The sequence below is a fragment of the Gymnoscopelus braueri genome (genome assembly GCF_963280865.1).
Source record: "Gymnoscopelus braueri genome assembly, chromosome: 14".
Taxonomy (NCBI): domain Eukaryota; kingdom Metazoa; phylum Chordata; class Actinopteri; order Myctophiformes; family Myctophidae; genus Gymnoscopelus; species Gymnoscopelus braueri.
The window spans coordinates 934839-952966 of NC_137619.1; the positions used below are offsets into that span (position 1 = coordinate 934839).

The 18128-nt window shown below is 42.5% G+C and overlaps 1 protein-coding gene across 1 annotated transcript in view; it reads left to right on the plus strand.

Moving 5' to 3' along the window:
• The first annotated feature begins 7741 nt into the window (after positions 1-7741).
• loxl4 (lysyl oxidase-like 4) overlaps positions 7742-18128 on the plus strand; it is a 48997-nt gene continuing 38610 nt past the window's right edge. Inside the window, exons 1-4 of the mRNA XM_080448918.1 lie at positions 7742-7847; positions 9848-10227; positions 13358-13662; positions 16048-16262. Of these exons, the coding sequence (XP_080305044.1) occupies positions 9864-10227; positions 13358-13662; positions 16048-16262 (884 nt within the window). The 5' untranslated portion in view covers positions 7742-7847; positions 9848-9863. The remainder of the gene's footprint in view (positions 7848-9847; positions 10228-13357; positions 13663-16047; positions 16263-18128) is intronic.

The window sequence follows — 18128 nt, forward strand, 5'->3', positions numbered from 1 at the left end:
CACAAACCGTCTTCTCATTCTAGCCATACCAGCCTACGGACAAAAATACACAGTTTGCATTCAGTATTTTTTATGATGTTATGTGATTTATCTTTAGAGAGGAAAACAAAAGGAGGATGTGGTTCTCTTTCCACAAGGCGGCAGTGTTGCCTCTATTAATAGTTCCCATTGAACTACTTTTCAGCACCAATCTGAAAGCCTGGTATGTGATATTGTATAGGCTTATTTTAACTACCAGTAATAAAGCATTGAGAGGCTGCTTTAAGTCATTCCTGATGCTGTGACACTTCTCTGTGATTGAAGAGGTTAATCAAAGCCTGTGGGGCCCGATGTGGAGCACATGGGAACCCTGTCATCACTTGTATGAGACAGTTGTGTGGCCAGCATTAAGGATGCACCAGGGAATCTGCAACCACTCAAAGCCCTTTGGGATAACGGTGCAGAGAATGTGTGGGAAACGCAGCGACCATGACGGAGAAGAACATGTTTTTGACTGCAGAGCCTGATGCCTGATGCCACCTGCTCTGTTAATATCTCCAGTGCTAATTGAACTCTTTGAGAGTGTACTAATGCAACCATTTTGGTTCCATTGTGTACACTCTCTGAGTTCTAGGACCCGTAAGGTCCATTTGGGTCTTAACTATCAATCATTTAGCTGTGGACGGGTCCATTTGGTTAAAATTGCAGATGGATAAATGAACACCAAAGATTTTAGATTGTATTGTGTACTGTGAGAGAGTGCGTGCGTGCGTGCGTGCATGCATCTGTCTTTTACAGTGGTATAAAGTAACTAAGTACATGTACTCAAGTACTGTACTTAAGTAAAATGTTGAGGTATTTGTACTTTACTTGAGTATTTCCAATTTCCAATACTTTTACTTGAATTCCACTACATCTCAGAGGCAAATATTTTCAAAAGATGTTTATACATTTGACAACTTTTGGTACTTTAAGTACATTTTGATGCCAATACTTTTATACTTTTACTCAAGTACATTTTTAATTCCGGACTTTTACTTGTAACAGAGTATTTCTACATTGCAGTATTGATACTTGTACTTAAGTAAAACATTTGAGTACTTTTTCCACCACTGCTCTTTTAGAAGGAAAGGCTGCATTTGTCCAGAATGCAAACTACAGGATATTCACATCTTAGTGTTTCTCTGAGGTCAACCGTCTTTTGTAATTATCTTTTGATGTTGAGTAACAGTGACTAAAGGCCTTTTCCTGTGGCTGTGTGTGACTGTGGCTTTCCCATCTCAAAATCTGTGGATTTGTGTGGAAGGATCTGCTGTCTTTTGTCACAAAGAAAAAGGTTTGTCTCGCAAAAGTTTGTCTTGCAAAACAATAGAAACACCGCCGGCACGCTTAATGCTATCTCCATTATGTTTAATTACCACGTCACGGAAACCCGTTGCACCCTATTGTCACATCTTGTTCCTTGTCTACTTGAGCTTAAAGACTTAAGATGCCCTGTCACTTCTAACAGAAGGTGCCTGCCAGGCTTGTGTGTGTGTGTGTGTGTGTGTGTGTGTGTGTGTGTGTGTGTGTGTGTGTGTGTGTGTGTGTGTGAGCGCGTTACGAAAGCAAAAAAAAAAACCTCTTCTGTGCGCTGGGAGCAGAGCAGTGGGGGGTGAGAACAAGGAGGTGCTGTCATTTTGCAAAAGGCACTTGTTTATTGTTGGAGAGCATGTATTTATTTCATGCCTCCACAGATTGTGGCTTTAAGGGCAGAGCCGGCTCGGGCGGCGTAATTAGAGAGGCGGAGAGAGAGAGGGCTCTGCCACAGAGAGCTGCTGAGGCTCACAGGCTCAGCCCTGTGGGCCCCCAGGAGCCCTCTAATGCACTCTCACTGAAACACACACACACACACACACACACACACACACACACACACACACACACACACACACACACACACACACACACACACACACACACACACACACACACTCTGTTAAGTGTTAGTTAGCACACACACACACATATGGTACCTGTTCTGTGTGAGACTTTAATGAGGTTCCAAACAGTATGTAATAGGGTTGTCCCGTCATGGCCCCGATGGCTGGCGTAGCGGTCCGGGCACCTAGGCTGCCAATGCTATTTCGAATCCCGATCCCGAAGACCTTTGCTGCCTGTCAGTCACCATCTCTCTCTCTCCCCAAATAGATATCTCTCTCCCCTGTTCCTACTGTATCTATCATTAAAGACAAAAAAAGAAGAAAAAAGGGTCGTCCCCGTTAATCGTCTTGATAATTAATCAATTAAAACGGTCAGTTTGGTCCAGAGCCGTATAAGAGAGTTATGACACTAGAGGGTTGACTCCCATTGTAAGAATGGAATGAGGAAGTGCTCTGTCTATCTCAATGAGATAGTTTCAATGTTTGGAACTACAGCCCATAGCAGCCCGCTTTGCGGCGAGATCAAAGCGTGACGTTACTCTCTTTTCTACACTCTGGTTTGGTCTTTGTCAACCAAGACTTTGTTAGTTGATTACGATTTTTTTTAAATGCTTTTCCCCACATCCACATCTCTTGTAAACTCTAGATATAAGCCATTAATTGTGACAGTCTATAACTTTAAATTGCTAGTAGCCATTGTGAAATAAACTCTAGAATGTTCAGGTGTCAACTTCACCAATCTGAAAGTTCTTGTATTAATTTAACTGTGGATAAGGTTATGAATACGTTTAGGCTTTGGCATAGTTTTACTGAGGTTAAGTTTAGGATTAAGGTTGGGTTTAGGCATAGTTTACTGAGGTTAAGTTTAGGATTAAGGTTGGGTTTAGGCATAGTTTACTGAGGTTATGTTTAGGAATAAGGTTAGGTTTTGGTGTAGTTTTACTGAGGTTACGTTTAGGAATAAGGTTGGGTTTAGGCATAGTTTTACTGAGGTTACGTTTAGGATTAAGGTTGGGTTTAGGCATAGTTTACTGAGGTTATGTTTAGGAATAAGGTTAGGTTTTGGTGTAGTTTTACTGAGGTTACGTTTAGGAATAAGGTTGGGTTTAGGCATAGTTTTACTGAGGTTACGTTTAGGCATAGTTTTACTGAGATTAAGTTTAGGAATAAGGTTGGGTTTAGGCATAGTTTTACTGAGGTTACGTTTAGGCATAGTTTTACTGAGATTAAGTTTAGGAATAAGGTTGGGTTTAGGCATAGTTTTACTGAGGTTAAGTTTAGAAATAAGGTTAGGTTTTGGTGTAGTTTTACTGAGGTTACGTTTAGGAATAAGGTTGGGTTTAGGCATAGTTTTACTGAGGTTAAGTTTAGAAATAAGGTTAGGTTTTGGTGTAGTTTTACTGAGGTTACGTTTAGGAATAAGGTTGGGTTTAGGCATAGTTTTACTGAGGTTAAGTTTAGAAATAAGGTTAGATTTTGGTGTAGTTTTACTGAGGTTAAGTTTAGAAATAAGGTTAGGTTTAGGCATAGTTTTACTGAGGTCATGTTTAGGAATAAGGTTAGGTTTAGACATAGTTTTACTGAGGTTCAATTTAGAAATAAGGTTAGGTTTAGACATAGTTTTACTGAGGTTAAGTTTAGGAATAAGGTTAGGTTTAGACATAGTTTTACTGAGGTTAGGTTTAGGAATAAGGTTAGGTTTAGACATAGTTTTACTGAGGTTAAATTTAGAAATAAGATTAGGTTTAGATATAGTTTACTGAGGTTACGTTCAGGAATAAGGTTAAGTTTAGACATAGTTTTACTGAGGTTAAGGTTAGGAATAAGGTTGGGTTTAGACATAGTTTTACTGAGGTTACGTTTAGGCATAGTTTTACTGAGGTTACGTTCAGGAATAAGGTTAAGTTTAGACATAGTTTACTGAGGTTAAGGTGAGGAATAAGTTTGGGTTTAGACATAGTTTACTGAGGTTAAGGTTAGGAATAAGGTTGGGTTTAGACATAGTTTTACTGAGGTTACGTTTAGGCATAGTTTTACTGAGGTTACGTTCAGGAATAAGGTTAAGTTTAGACATAGTTTACTGAGGTTAAGGTGAGGAATAAGTTTGGGTTTAGACATAGTTTACTGAGGTTACGTTTAGGAATACCTGGTGTCGACCGTTCCGTGGTCGTCGGATTTGACGACCACGGGGTGAGCGTGTTTTGGGGCGAGCGTTCTTGCATTCATCTGAAAAGGCTGGTCTCTGCATGATTGTACTGTATGCAGCAAATGCTATTTTATAGAGTTGTTGATTAAATCATCTGATTGATTTGTCGTCAAATTCCTATGACTGTTAGTCAACTAAGAATGTCTTTAGTCAAGGACAGCCCTAGTATCTAATATGAAACAAGGACAGCCCTAGCATCTAATATGAAACACTGCACAAGAGAAGCATGTCATGTCACAACGCGTCACGTTGCGACGTGCTGTTAGCTTGTAGATCTGCTATTTTTTTAATACCAATTGTTCACCCTAGAATAGGGATGCTAGGGTTTATGCCGTTAGACTGGCAGGAAGTTCTGACGGTAGTACTTCAGAGTCTTGACTCTATTGCATATTTTGCCTTCCCTCCTGTCTTTTTTCTCTCTGATTAGGTCCCTCTAGTCTAAAGCTTGATTTATAGCCTAAAATAGCCGATCTTCTAACCGATTTTCTGAAAGTTAATGGATATGAACATTCTGTGTCTGTGAGGTGCAGTAATGCAAAGTATGTGAGCAATGCAGCTTGCGTTCTGAATGTATACGTATATACAGTACGTATATGTTCTAAACAGGAGCTGAGCCTTGCAGACCGATCGAAAAATAAGGTGTTACGCTTTGAGGCTCTAAATGTTGTGTTTTTCCTCTGCCCACCTCACCCTGTCATGATGTAAATTATTCATGTCTATGAATATACATTGCAGCCTTAAAATGGACCCCTGAGGTTTGCCTTAAAACTGAAATACATTTCATCAACAAAACAACCTGCGGAACGCAGAACTTTCCACGCAGCTAATTCAGTCATGAACCCTCTGAGAGAAAAACATTCTTTCAAAATAAACAAACAGCTTCCAAAACAAGTGGAGAGACCTTAATGGACACACAGAGAGAGAGAGAGAGGCCTTAATGGACACACAGAGAGAGAGAGAGAGGCCTTAATAGAGAGAGAGAGAGAGAGAGAGAGAGAGAGAGAGAGAGAGAGAGAGAGAGAGAGAGAGAGAGAGAGAGGAGAGAGAGAGAGAGAGAGAGAGAGAGAGAGAGAGAGAGAGAGAGAGAGAGAGAGAGAGAGAGAGAGAGAGAGAGAGAGAGAGAGAGAGAGAGAGAGAGAGAGAGAGAGAGACCTTAATGGACAGAGAGAGAGAGAGAACAAATCTAATCAAGGTGGAGCACTGAATTGACCCCTTGGTCCAAGGCCATCAAACTGCCCCCCCTCCCCCACTCACACCTAGAACATGTACTAAGCTCAGGTTCATATGGGTGCGCAGTGGTGGAAAAAGTATTTTCCACCACGTAAGTAAAAGTATCAATACTGCAGTATAGAAATACTCTGTTACAAGTAAAAGTCCGGAATTCAAAATGTACTTGAGTAAAAGTACAAAAGTATTGGCATCAAAATATACTTAAAGTACCAAAAGTAAAAGTACTAAAATGTTTGAAAATAGCCGATCTACAAGCTCATCAAAAAACACAAGCTCACTAAATATGATAATGTCAGAGAGGTATTTGTTAGTGAGATGTCTCTTATTTGTGGTGATTTCCTTGAGTTAGATGATTATGAAAAACCTGAGATATGTTTTGTTAAAGGAGCTTTTGTTTTTATCTGTCAAGCTTGGGAGAGAAGACAGAACACTCTGTATCATTCTGAGATGTTATTGAATGTATTACATGAATATACTCAGTGGTGTAAAGTAACTAAGTACTGTACTTAAGTACAATTTTGAGGTATTTGTACTTTACTTGAGTATTTTTAATATCCAATACTTTTACTTCTACTCCACTACATCTCAGAGGCAAATATTGTACTTTTACTCCACTACAATTATTTGAAAACTTTAGTAATTAGTTACTTTGTAGCTTTTGATTATTATTACAAAACATACATTAACCACTTCAGCCCTATATACATTTTGGCCATTTGAAAATAGCCGATCTACAAGCTCACAATGCGTCGCGATGCGACGCATTGTAGATCTGCTATTTTCAAATGATTCTTCTACATTTGAAAACTTGTGAAATGGGTCATTCTACATAATGAGTACTTTATACTTTGGTACTTTAAGTGCATTTTGATACCAATACCTTTGTACTTTTACTCAAGTAAATTCTGTAAAATCTTACAGAGTATTTCTACATTGCAGTATTGATACTTTTACTTAAGTAAAACATGAGAGTACTTTTTCCACCACTGCTATCTATCTATCTATCTATCTATCTATCTATCTATCTATCTATCTATCTATCTATCTATAGCCTATAGAATTATAGAATGATGTATGTGTTCCTGTGTGACACACACAGAGAGAGAGACGGTGTAACTTTGTTCCACGGTGGCAGGTATGACCAATGACCATAACTAGATGTTTCCAGGGGCAGGGATGTCACGTTTCTCTGGTGTCACCATGGCAACCATCTCTACAGACGTCCAGAGACAAGGAGGGAGGCTGGGCCTTTTTTTACTCTTTAGAGTTAGAGTGGTGGTTTGTGGCCTCATCTCAACAAGGAAATATCTACCCTGTGGTTCTAAGGAGCTTCTTTTGGATACTTGGAGCTTGACGTTTGAAACTATTTTGGACCTTCCTGTTGGTCGCATTTTACACACGTTGCCCCAGTTACATGTTGTGTAAAGGCCTGCGGGAGAGTTGTGTAAAAGAAAGGAGCCCAGTAGCCTATCAGAGATGTGTAGGTGTGTGGGCCACTCCCTTTTCTACATTAGCTTACATACTAAGATTGTAGAATGTGGTGGAAAAAGTACTCAAATTTTTTACTTAAGTAAAAGTATCAATACTGCAATATGGAAATACACCCGTTACAAGTAAAAGTCCGGAATTCAAAATGTACTTGAGTAAAAGTACAAAAGTATTGGCATCAAAATGTACTTCAAGTACCAAAAGTAGAAAGTACTCATTATGCAGAATGTCCCATTTCAAGTTTTCAAATGTATACACATCATTTGAAAATAGCAGATCTACAAGCTCACAATGCGTCGCGATGCGACACATTGTGAGCTTGTAGATCTGCTCCGAGATGTAGTGGAGTAGAAGTAAAAGTATTGGAAATTGGAAATACTCAAGTTAAGTACAAATACCTAAACATTGTATTTAAGTACAGTACTTAAGTAATGTACTTAGTTACTTTCCACCACTGCTCAACTCCTTTACTCAAAACAATGCTCATGATAATATGGACAGAGAGGGAGAGAGATAGGTAGATATTGTAGGTAAATAGATATTGTATTGTAGCCTATCTGTAAATTACAAGGTAAATCCTTCGTTACTGGATGGGGAAGGAAGGGTGGAGATATGACTTTACATGTAGAGGCTACAGTACAAACCAGTTGGCTATAGTATCATGTGAGAGATGTATTGTTTTATACAAAGAATATATCATTCTTTCCCACAATCATTCATATATCTTAACACAATGACCCAAATGTCCACGGTTTTGTTTCTATGATAAACGTCTTGAAAGAGGGAGGGAGTGAGGATGCCTAATTTATGCTCCGTAGTACAGAGAGAGAGAGAGAGAGAGAGAGAGAGAGAGAGAGAGAGAGAGAGTAGTGATGGAGGGAGGGAGGGAGGGAAGGAGAGAGAGAGGGAGGGAGAGAGGGATGAAGGGTGGATTGACTTTGGAGAACATCTAGTAGACACACTCTTCACACAGTCACTCTAGTGCCTGACGTTCAGGAGTACAAGCTGTAGCTCTGTGCCAGGTGAGTCAACTTACAACTTCTACTCTTTTTTTCCTCCTTCTAGTCCTTGATGTATGAACTTTATAAACAGATTTACATTTATTTTTAGTTCATTTGATTTATTTATAATAATATTTATATATATATATATATATTTGTTGTAAAAAATGTGTGTTATTTTAAATATGTTTATCATCAGTTTAGCTGACTGACAAACTTGACAAATTAGGCACACGGTCTTGATTTAGTCTCCATGTGAAATGAGAGCGTTAAGAGCGTTACATGGTGGTGGTTGCGTGTCTAACAGGTGTTTAAGGGATGACATTATGATAGTGTTGAGAGCTTTGCACTCATGTGGGTTCTTTGGCTGCTTGGGTTCCAGCTGCATGCTGTAAATGGTGCATTTATGAAATACATGCTGTGATTTTTAAAGCGTGACAAGCTGTAAGGAATAAAACATGTTCTACATGTGAAGGCCTACTGTACTGTACAGTAGCCTATGACACACCAGGTGACCCCAGATGTCTCAGATGTTAAGTAGCTGTCTAACGCTGATGACTTGAACTAGTGTTAGACAGTGTTGCTGTTTGGCCGTGACACTTGTTAACCTCCAGTTACTCCCTTCCTAAAACGTTATGTCTGCGCATGGCGATGAAATATGGTTTGGTCGCCTGAAGGGATGTTTATCAACACGAGGTTTAAATTTCAGCACTTTTTAGTGCATAATGGGTAATTATACGTCTGTCTGATAAGGGTGAGAAACAGGGGAATGTTTCAGCAAAGATCGGAATGTAGGTTGTGTTTAATGACAGATCTATTAGACACTACAGTAGAATAGTTTTGTGCTGTTGTGTCTCTCAGATCAGTCACATACCTCTATCCAGTACTAGTGTGAGGGTTGTTGTGACACAATATGTTAGTGATGTGGAACAGTTGGTACTGAAGCATCGTTTACCCACTGAAAACTGGGAAAGCATATTCTGTGTCATTTTAGATTTAGCGTTGGCTATTCAAAAATAGCAGATATTGCGAGCTTGTACATCTGCTATTTTTGAACATTTTTGAGAAATATTGAAAGTGTGCGAACTACTGATTTAGAAAGTCATTTGTTGAATCGGCCTCAGGTCTTAAAGAGTATTTATTTTTTTGCTTTTGACGCATTCCTGAGCCAATAATTTCATGAGCGGGTGTATTTCCGGTTTCCGTTTTTTTTGGGTGAACTATCCCTTTAATGCGTTAAACCTCAGCCTATACTTAGTTCTCCGGACTCCCCCAGGGGTCCACAGCTTTACAAGGACTCTCCCTTTCCCCCTCTACACCAACATGTTGTTAGTTTGTAGATCTGTCATTGTGTTGCCCCCAGAATACTAGTGACGCTAGGCTTCATGTGGTTTAAGAGTTCTTATTGTTGGATATACCTGACCTGTGCTCATCATCTGTCCAGATGATGTCACCATTGGCCTGCTGTAGTCTCTATAATAGACCTCAGTCTCAACCTGCTGCATTGTGCTGTATGATTAGCCTGAATGGAGTCCAGGCTGGCTTGTGAAACTACAATTAGAGGCTGTCTTTAAGTTCCCCAGTGCAGCGTAGCTAAAGATGTAACATTTAAAAGATAGGCTTTTCCCATTAGGGGGGATAATTAGTTCTTAATTGGCGTGCAATGGGACATAAAATTGATAAATCTAATTAACCACGTAAGCCCGATACTTCACTGTATGAGTATGTTAGGGTTGCGTGGGGAAAATAGCAGATCTACAAGCTCACAACACCTCGCAAAGCGAGGTGTTGTGAGCTTGTAGATCTGCTATTTTTGTTGATTACTTTTGATGCAGTAATGGTCTTTTTTAGTTTTTTGTTGAGGTATTAAAAAGGTCTTAAAAGTCCTTAAATAGTCACTTAATCACTAACCATCTGGGGACCCCCCCAACATCCATATGGGGACCCCTCAGGGAGTCCAGACCCACAGGTTGAGAACCAGTGCTCTAGATCAATGTAAAATGTATCACCTTCCTCCTCAGGTCTCTCTGACGCACCATGACGCGCCCCACCACCACCTTCACCCTGTGTGTGGGTTCTCTCTGCATCGTCCCCCTGCTCCTGCTCTGCCTGTCCCACCCCGGCCACGCCGAGCCCCCCCGGACCCCCCGCCACCACCCCCGGCCCGTCACGGCGGCCCAGCCCCGGTCGGCGCGCGCTCCGGCGCCCGCCAAGGTCCGCCTGGCGGGGAACTACGCGCGGGACCCCAACGAGGGGCGCGTGGAGGTGCTGCACAACAACACGTGGGGGACGGTGTGCGACGACGAGGTGGACATCAAGCTGGCCAACGTGGTGTGTCGAGAGCTGGGCTTCCAGAGCAGCATCACGTGGGCCCACAGCGCCAAGTATGGAGAGGGAGACGGTGAGGAGACCCACTGTGGTGATGATGATGGGCTGCATGCATGATGGGCTGCATGCATGATGGGCTCCATGCATGGTCCCATTCACTATGTTATAGTATGTTATAGTATGTTATAGTATGGAGAGGGAGAGGGTGAGGAGACCCACTGTGGTGATGAGGATGGGCTGCATGCATGACCCATTCACTATAGTTATAGTATGTTATAGTATGGAGAGGGAGACGGTGAGGAGACCCACTGTGGTGATGATGATGGGCTGCATGCATGATGGGCTGCATGCATGGCCCGTTCACTATGTTATAGGCTTTTAGCAGGACGGTCTTATAACCGGTGCATGGATGGAGGAGGTGCCATGAACATTTTAGTCAAACAACAGGTGTTACCTGGAACAAGGAATTGTAGAGTGCAGTAGGAGAAAAAAATTGATTTAGGAAAAAGTAAAACAAGATACCAACCATCAGGTGGTGGCTGTAAGGTTAGAGGATCATGTTTGCTGTAGGCAACTGGAAGGTTGCTGGTTCAATCACCCAGCCAGCTAGGGTAGATACCCTCACAATAAACATGCAATAATCCTGGTCTCTATACTGCCTCCCCCTGGTCAGCCGGGGCGCCTGATGGAGGGGAAAGGAACTGGTTGGAATAACGTGTTCCTTCCACGCGCTACGTCCTAACGGGGAAACTCCCCCCTGTCAGGTGATAAGAAGCAGCCTGCTCACTCCTCATGCGTTGAAGGAAGCGTGAGCTCAGTTCTGGGCTCTCCCCAGGCTGGCAGAGGGAGAGTAGCACCCAGGATTACATAGGAAATTGGCACTGGGTGACAAAATCGTGGCATAAAGATTTATAAAAAAAAAAAAAAATACCCAGCCAGACCAACAGGAAAAATCTGTAGATTGAATACTAGTAGCTACCCCCTGGCTAGCATTGAGAGGACATTCCATTCATAATCAGCATTACCCAAGACTCACTGCAGGCTGGTTAAGTTTACCACTTTAAACCAGGCTATCCTTATTTTAGGCATGTAATTATAGGCCATTATAGTCATTATAGGCGAAAACTTAAGAATAAAAAAACACGAAACAAATGTCAAAGAAATATTTTGTATATCTAATTGTAGATCTGCTATTTTTGAAATAGGGCTTAAGTGGTTATTATGGTCAAACAAAACAGCACAACGGACTATACACATGATGAATGATAATGTCATACTTTTATCATCATCATTGGCCATTGATTGGATTGATAAGACCAGCAGCGGAGACAGGCTGTAGTTGCACCATCCTGTGTTGATTTTGACAGCAAATCTTGATTTAGTTTTAGTCGTTAGTCTTTTGAATAAAATTCCATTTAGTTTGTCATATGAAACGTTTTACTGTTAGTCTAGTTTTAGTTGACTAAATACAAGATTATAATCTACAGTTGATTTAGTCGACTAAAATGTATTTTGGTCGGTGCCCTGATGGTGTCGTAATGGATGATTTTACACTTTGCATGCAGGGTTGCATGCTGAAAATAGCAGATCTACAAGCTCACAACGCGTCGCATTGTGAGCTTGTAGATCTGCTATTCCGAGCGCAACCAAACATAAAATGACTTGTCTTTTAGTTCTACTGGATCTCTTCTCCACTAGATCCCTCACTGACATTTTAGTCTAGTTTTTTATTTCTTGACAAAATTGTCAATATATTTAGTCATTGTTTTAGTCATCATAGCTTAGTTTTTATTACGTTTTCGTCAGTGAAAAGTGACGAACATTTTTCGTCATAGCTAGTAGTGCTACATCCACAACTATGCCAGTGCTCCATCTTTCAGTAGAAGTCTTCCGATTGCTATGCCCAAACAACACCCTAACAGCACGCTTTCATAAAAAGACCATCAATTAAGACATTCAAAATAACTCAGGAGAGCCTAAGAACCATCATAAAGTGACAAAGATAACCCCAGTGGTTCCTCATTAAGGCTCAGCCTGGCAGACTGGCGGGGCCAAGACATGCCCTGAGAGGTGGCATTTGTTTTAGAATAATGACTTGTGCTACACTGTGCTGCGGTTTATGGACATTCTTTTTATTGCTGCCCTTTAAATCTAAATGAAAGAGGAGGGCTGAGTGGTTTCAAACGGCAGGAGGTGCGTGCGAGTGTGTGACACCCTCATGGCCTCGGATGCCTGTTGTGAAATACTGTGTATCTGTTTACCAAACCAGAGGAGGAGAACAACCCTACATCAGAACACCAGGAAAAGTCAAATACTAGGTGGGGTGAGGGTGAGGTGGGGTGTACCTATCTAATCGGTTATGTAATGCCATCACTGACTTCTAACTGAATGATAAGCGAGGTACAGTAGGGCTGGGTGATATGGATGAAATCACATGTCATGGTAATTTTACAATATCGATATTGTCACGATAATATCATTTAATGACAATTTTACTTATTTTTTTCTGTCATTTTTAATAATTGCAGAAAATAGCAGATCTTCAAGCTCTCACACACTGCTATTTTCACTGTTTTTGAGAGTATAAGAATAGGGATGAAGTGATTCAAAAAGTCAACACTAATGCCATATTGATATTACGATCCAAAATCCCAGATGATATCCAGTCTCATATCGCAATATCGACAGTGGTGGAAAGTAACTAAGCAGATTTACTTAAGTACAATTTTGAGGTATTTGTTCTTTACTTGAGTATTTCCAACTTCCAATACTTTTAGTTCTACTCCACTACATCTCAGAGGCTTTTACTCCACTACAATTACTTTAGTTACTTTGTAGAATCTGATTATTATTACAAAACATACAGCAACCACTTTAGCCCTGTATACATTTCGTCCGATCTACAAGTGTGTGCAGATCTACAAGCTCACAATGTGTCGCGATGCGACGCATTGTGAGCTTTCAGACCAGCTATTTTTAAAAGATGTTTATACATTTGAAAACATCAAATGGGACATTCTGCATTATGAGTACTTTTAATTTTGGTACTTTAAGTACATTTTGATACCAATACTTTTGTACTTTTTTACTCAAGTATATTTTGAATTCCGGACATTCTCTTGTAACAGAGTATTTCTACATTGCAGTATTGATACTTTTACTTAAGTAACTTAATGTGAGTACTTTTCCCCACCACCGCTCAGGGACCATATGGATGGACAACGTGCGGTGCGACGGCACAGAGAAGTCGCTGAAGGACTGTAAGCACAACGGCTGGGGCGTGAACGACTGCAAGCACTCTGAGGACCTGGGCGTGGTCTGCAGCCCGGAGCGCCGTCTGGACCAGACGTCCAGGAGGGCCCACTCCATCGCCCTGAGGCCCGACGTCAGCCCCTCCCCGCAGTGGCAGAGCATCCTGGCCAGCCGCAGGACCACGCCGCAGGGTTACTACGGCAACGGGCACGCCCAGGAGGTCCCCAGGTTCTACAGAGAACACACCCACCACCAGGTATATATATACAGCAACACTGACTGTACAGTACACAGTATATATATATATATATACAGCAACACTGACTGTACAGTACACAGTATATATATATATATATATATGTATATATATACAGCAACACTGACTGTACAGTACACAGTATATATATATATGTATATATATACAGCAACACAGACTGTACAGTACACAGTGTATATATATATGTATATATATACAGCAACACTGACTGTACAGTACACAGTATATATATATATGTATATATATACAGCAACACAGACTGTACAGTACACAGTGTATATATATATGTATATATATACAGCAACACTGACTGTACAGTACACAGTATATATATATATGTATATATATACAGCAACACAGACTGTACAGTACACAGTGTATATATATATGTATATATATACAGCAACACTGACTGTACAGTACACAGTATATATATATATGTATATATATACAGCAACACAGACTGTACAGTACACAGTGTATATATATATGTATATATATACAGCAACACTGACTGTACAGTACACAGTATATATATATATATATGTATATATATACAGCAACACTGACTGTACAGTACACAGTATATATATATATGTATATATATACAGCAACACTGACTGTACAGTACACAGTATATATATATATGTATATATATACAATTCAATTTCAATTCAATCTTTATTTCAGACCCAAGGGCGATCCATATCACAAATAAAAACACCATACAAAATATAACAATAATAGAAAAAGAAATACAATAAAAAGAATTCCACCATGTTCTGTTTCGAACATACAGACAAGTGCGCCAATGGTTCCACAGTCTAGAGGAGAACCTGACAGAACTACGTAACGGGTTACTTATGACAGAAATGATGTCATTTACTGACTCAGATGCCCTACACATAAATCTATACATAAGATTGCGTAGCACAGCAGGGCAGGTGGGTACCCCAACACTAACAAACATCTGGCTTGCACTGGAGCTTCTTGGAGCTCTCAGCAGCAGCCGCATACAGTCATTATAAGCCACTGTGAGTCGTCTGATGCTGCCTTGCTTGTAGCGACACCACAGGTGTGCAGTATACACTGACTGTACAGTACACAGTATATATATATTATACCATACTGGGCCCTGATTGGTCCCTCACTACTTCGGAGGGAGTGAAATCCAATCACAACTGAGCGGTGCCAGACTAAATCTGGCGAGGACAATTATTTTTATTTTTTTGCAATGGCAGATTTGTCTGGTTTCAAGGCTAGGGAGATATTGGGCTTATGAGCTTCAGGTAAACAACTTAACAACCAGTAGGTGTCCACCTGACACCAGGGTCTCTAATGTTTCTCAAATGGGGGTACATGTATCCCTAGGGGGTAACAATGATAACAGGTGTTAAACCAAATCAAATAGAAAAACTTGACTAAAGCCGATTATCTGGTAGTGTAAGGTTACCTTAACTGTTAATGGTTTCATGACATTCAGTTTTACCACACATTAAAAGTCTTTGTCATGGTCCTTCAAACGTGTATAAAAGGTTTTAACAAAAAATTCCACTCCAGTGATCCATGTTTTTCTCTCACATTTCTAAAGCCTTTTCAACTGCAATGAAAAAAGAAATCTTTGCCTGCGGGTGTCGCTGTTGAGGGATTTTGCCTGTCAATCATCGCCTCTGCTATGCCCCCCCCCCCAAAGGAAAGGATAGGGGAGGGGAGGGGCGAGGAGGAGAGTGGGCGGGATTAATGGCCTGTGACTTCACTGCCCAAGGGCCAAGGCCAAATTACTTTTCAGCCTAATTATTCAGAAAATCCCAGACCACAGAAAATCCACTGAATGTTCAAAGTTCAGATTTTTTGGGTGTATTTGAGGTCATAAAACCCCCCAAAAAATAAAAAAAATCACACCCAGTGTGAAGTGGGCGGTGTGGTCACAGTGGTCATCACAGTGATGGAAGTTCACTTAAAGAAAAGTAATATTGTGGACCAACCATTGTACACCCCTAACTTAAAAAAACATAAATGTGTTTTTTTAAAGTGCATAGTCCTATTTATAGGGCTATGCACATGTGTCATGTTTCACTAGCCAATCACAGTCCTGAATAGACTGTGATTGGCCAATCACGGTGCATGGTTAGGGGGGTACACTGGTGGCCAATCACAGCGCAGGGTTGGGGGGGTGCAAAATCCAAACCTCACATATAGGGGCGGTTTCACCGCCCAAAAAAGTGAAAATGAATGTCATAGAACCTTTAATGAACAGAAAGCAATACTGTAAGCTCCATATTTAATGGAGCATAGAGCATGGAGCCAAATGGTCATTAGCCACAACAACAGCTCAGAGACATTGTCACGCTCCTCCCCCCATAGGGTCAAGGCAAGGTGCGCATCGAGGAGGTGCGCCTGAGGCCCATCCTCATGCACACCAAGAGGAAGAGCCTGATGACGGAGGGCGTGGTGGAAGTGAAGCATGCTGGGAGATGGAGGCAGGTGTGCGACCTGGGCTGGACCCTGAACAGCAGCAGAGTGGTGTGTGGGATGCTGGGCTTCCCAGAGGCCACCCAGCACAACGCCAAAACATACAAGTACGTCCTCCCTCTCCCTCTCTCCTTGTACCTCATAACTGTAAACATTCCGGCGAACCTCTTGTTGAACCAGGAGTTGTTATAGCCTTGATTTATAGAGGGTCGTGTGTACCGTGTCGGGCGCCGAAAATAGCTCGACCTACAAGCTCACGACGCGCCGCAGAGCGACGCGTCGTGAGCTTGTAGATCGGCTATTTTCCAGCGCGCGACACCGGCCGTGCGAGTAAGTACAACTCAGGTTTTAGGGTTTTAAGTATAAAGTATAAATCAGCCTTTAGAGTGCCAGCGCTGCGCCACTGGCCTCAGCTCCTCGGGGAGCGATGACCTCAGACATTCATCCCATTGTTAAATGAATAAACACACTTCTGGAGCAGGAGAGAGTAAAGCATTACACACACACACACACACACACACACACACACACACACACACACACACACACACACACACACACACACACACACACACACACACACACACACACACACACACACACACACACACACACACATACAGACACACGCCAGAGGCATCCCCGCTAATGCAGCAACTTTGAGTAAAAGCCCCCTTTCTGGGCTTATCTTCCGCTCCCAGCTTCTGCCATCAACCCCCCCCCCTCTCTCTCGACCCCCCTCCCCTCTCCTCTCCTCTCCCCCCCTCCCCTCCCCTCCCCTCTCCTCCCCTCCCCTCTCCTCTCCTCTCCCCCCCTCCCCTCCCCTCCCCTCTCCTCCCCTCCCCTCCCCTCTCCTCCCCTCCCCTCCCCTCCCCTCTCCTCTCCTCTCCTCCCCGATGATGATGAAGAGATCCCACTCCCTCGCTACACTGCCCTTACTTTTACACCTTTGACTAGGAGGCCAATCTCCTCTGTTCACCTCCTTCTCCTCTCACTCTGTCTTGCACGCACACACACACACACACACACACACACACACACACACACACACACACACACACACACACACACACACACACACACACACACACACACACACACACACACCCTCCTCTCTCTCCGATGCTTATCTTCAACACACAGGTCTCAGTCAGACAAACAGCTCCACTTTAACTCTTAGATTGGTGTGAAGAAGGAGTAACATGGAGCTGATTGGTCTTTAACTCTGCTGTCAATATGCCGCCATGCCGGGATGGAGAGCAGGGCGCGGCTCTTTGTTTTATTGACAGGGTTCCCTCTGTGGAGCTTCACTTAACTCAGCCATTTATCCCCTCGCTCTCTGGCACGCTCTTACAATAGCACCTTCACCAAGCTCTGTGTGTGTGTGTGTGTGTGTGCGTGTGTGTTTGTGTGTGTGTGTGTGTGTGTGTGTTCGTGCGTGCGTGTAAACTGACACTCGCTGTTGGTTAGGGTGATGTGGGTGTTTGGACATCAGTAGGGTGCTGTGGGTGTTGGGTGTGTGTGTGTAGACATGGGCAGGGTGCTGTATACACGTTGGGTCGGGTGCTGTGGGTGTCGGGTAGGGTGCTTTGTGTGTGTGTGTAGACATAGGAGGGTGTCTCCCCTTTTGCCCTTTCGACGGCCCGACTGCACTTCCTCTCCTCCTGTAGAAAAAACAGACAGAGCGGTTCTGGAGACGGTCGTGGCTCTTAACCGCGGGAGGAGGACCACACATTAGCAGAGAATTACACCAGGGGCCATTATGAGAACGGACGGCCGCTGTCCGTTCACTTTGGCCTGAGCGGACAGGACGAGGCGCCCGTCTGGAGCACGGTCCATGGAGGGCTGCTGTTTCTGGGTGATTCACGGCTCAGCTATGGCTGCACCCGGCCCGCTCCACACTGAGTCCCCCGGCCCGCTCCACACTGAGTCAACTGGTGACAGACCACAACATCTGCTCTGTTCTCTAGGTG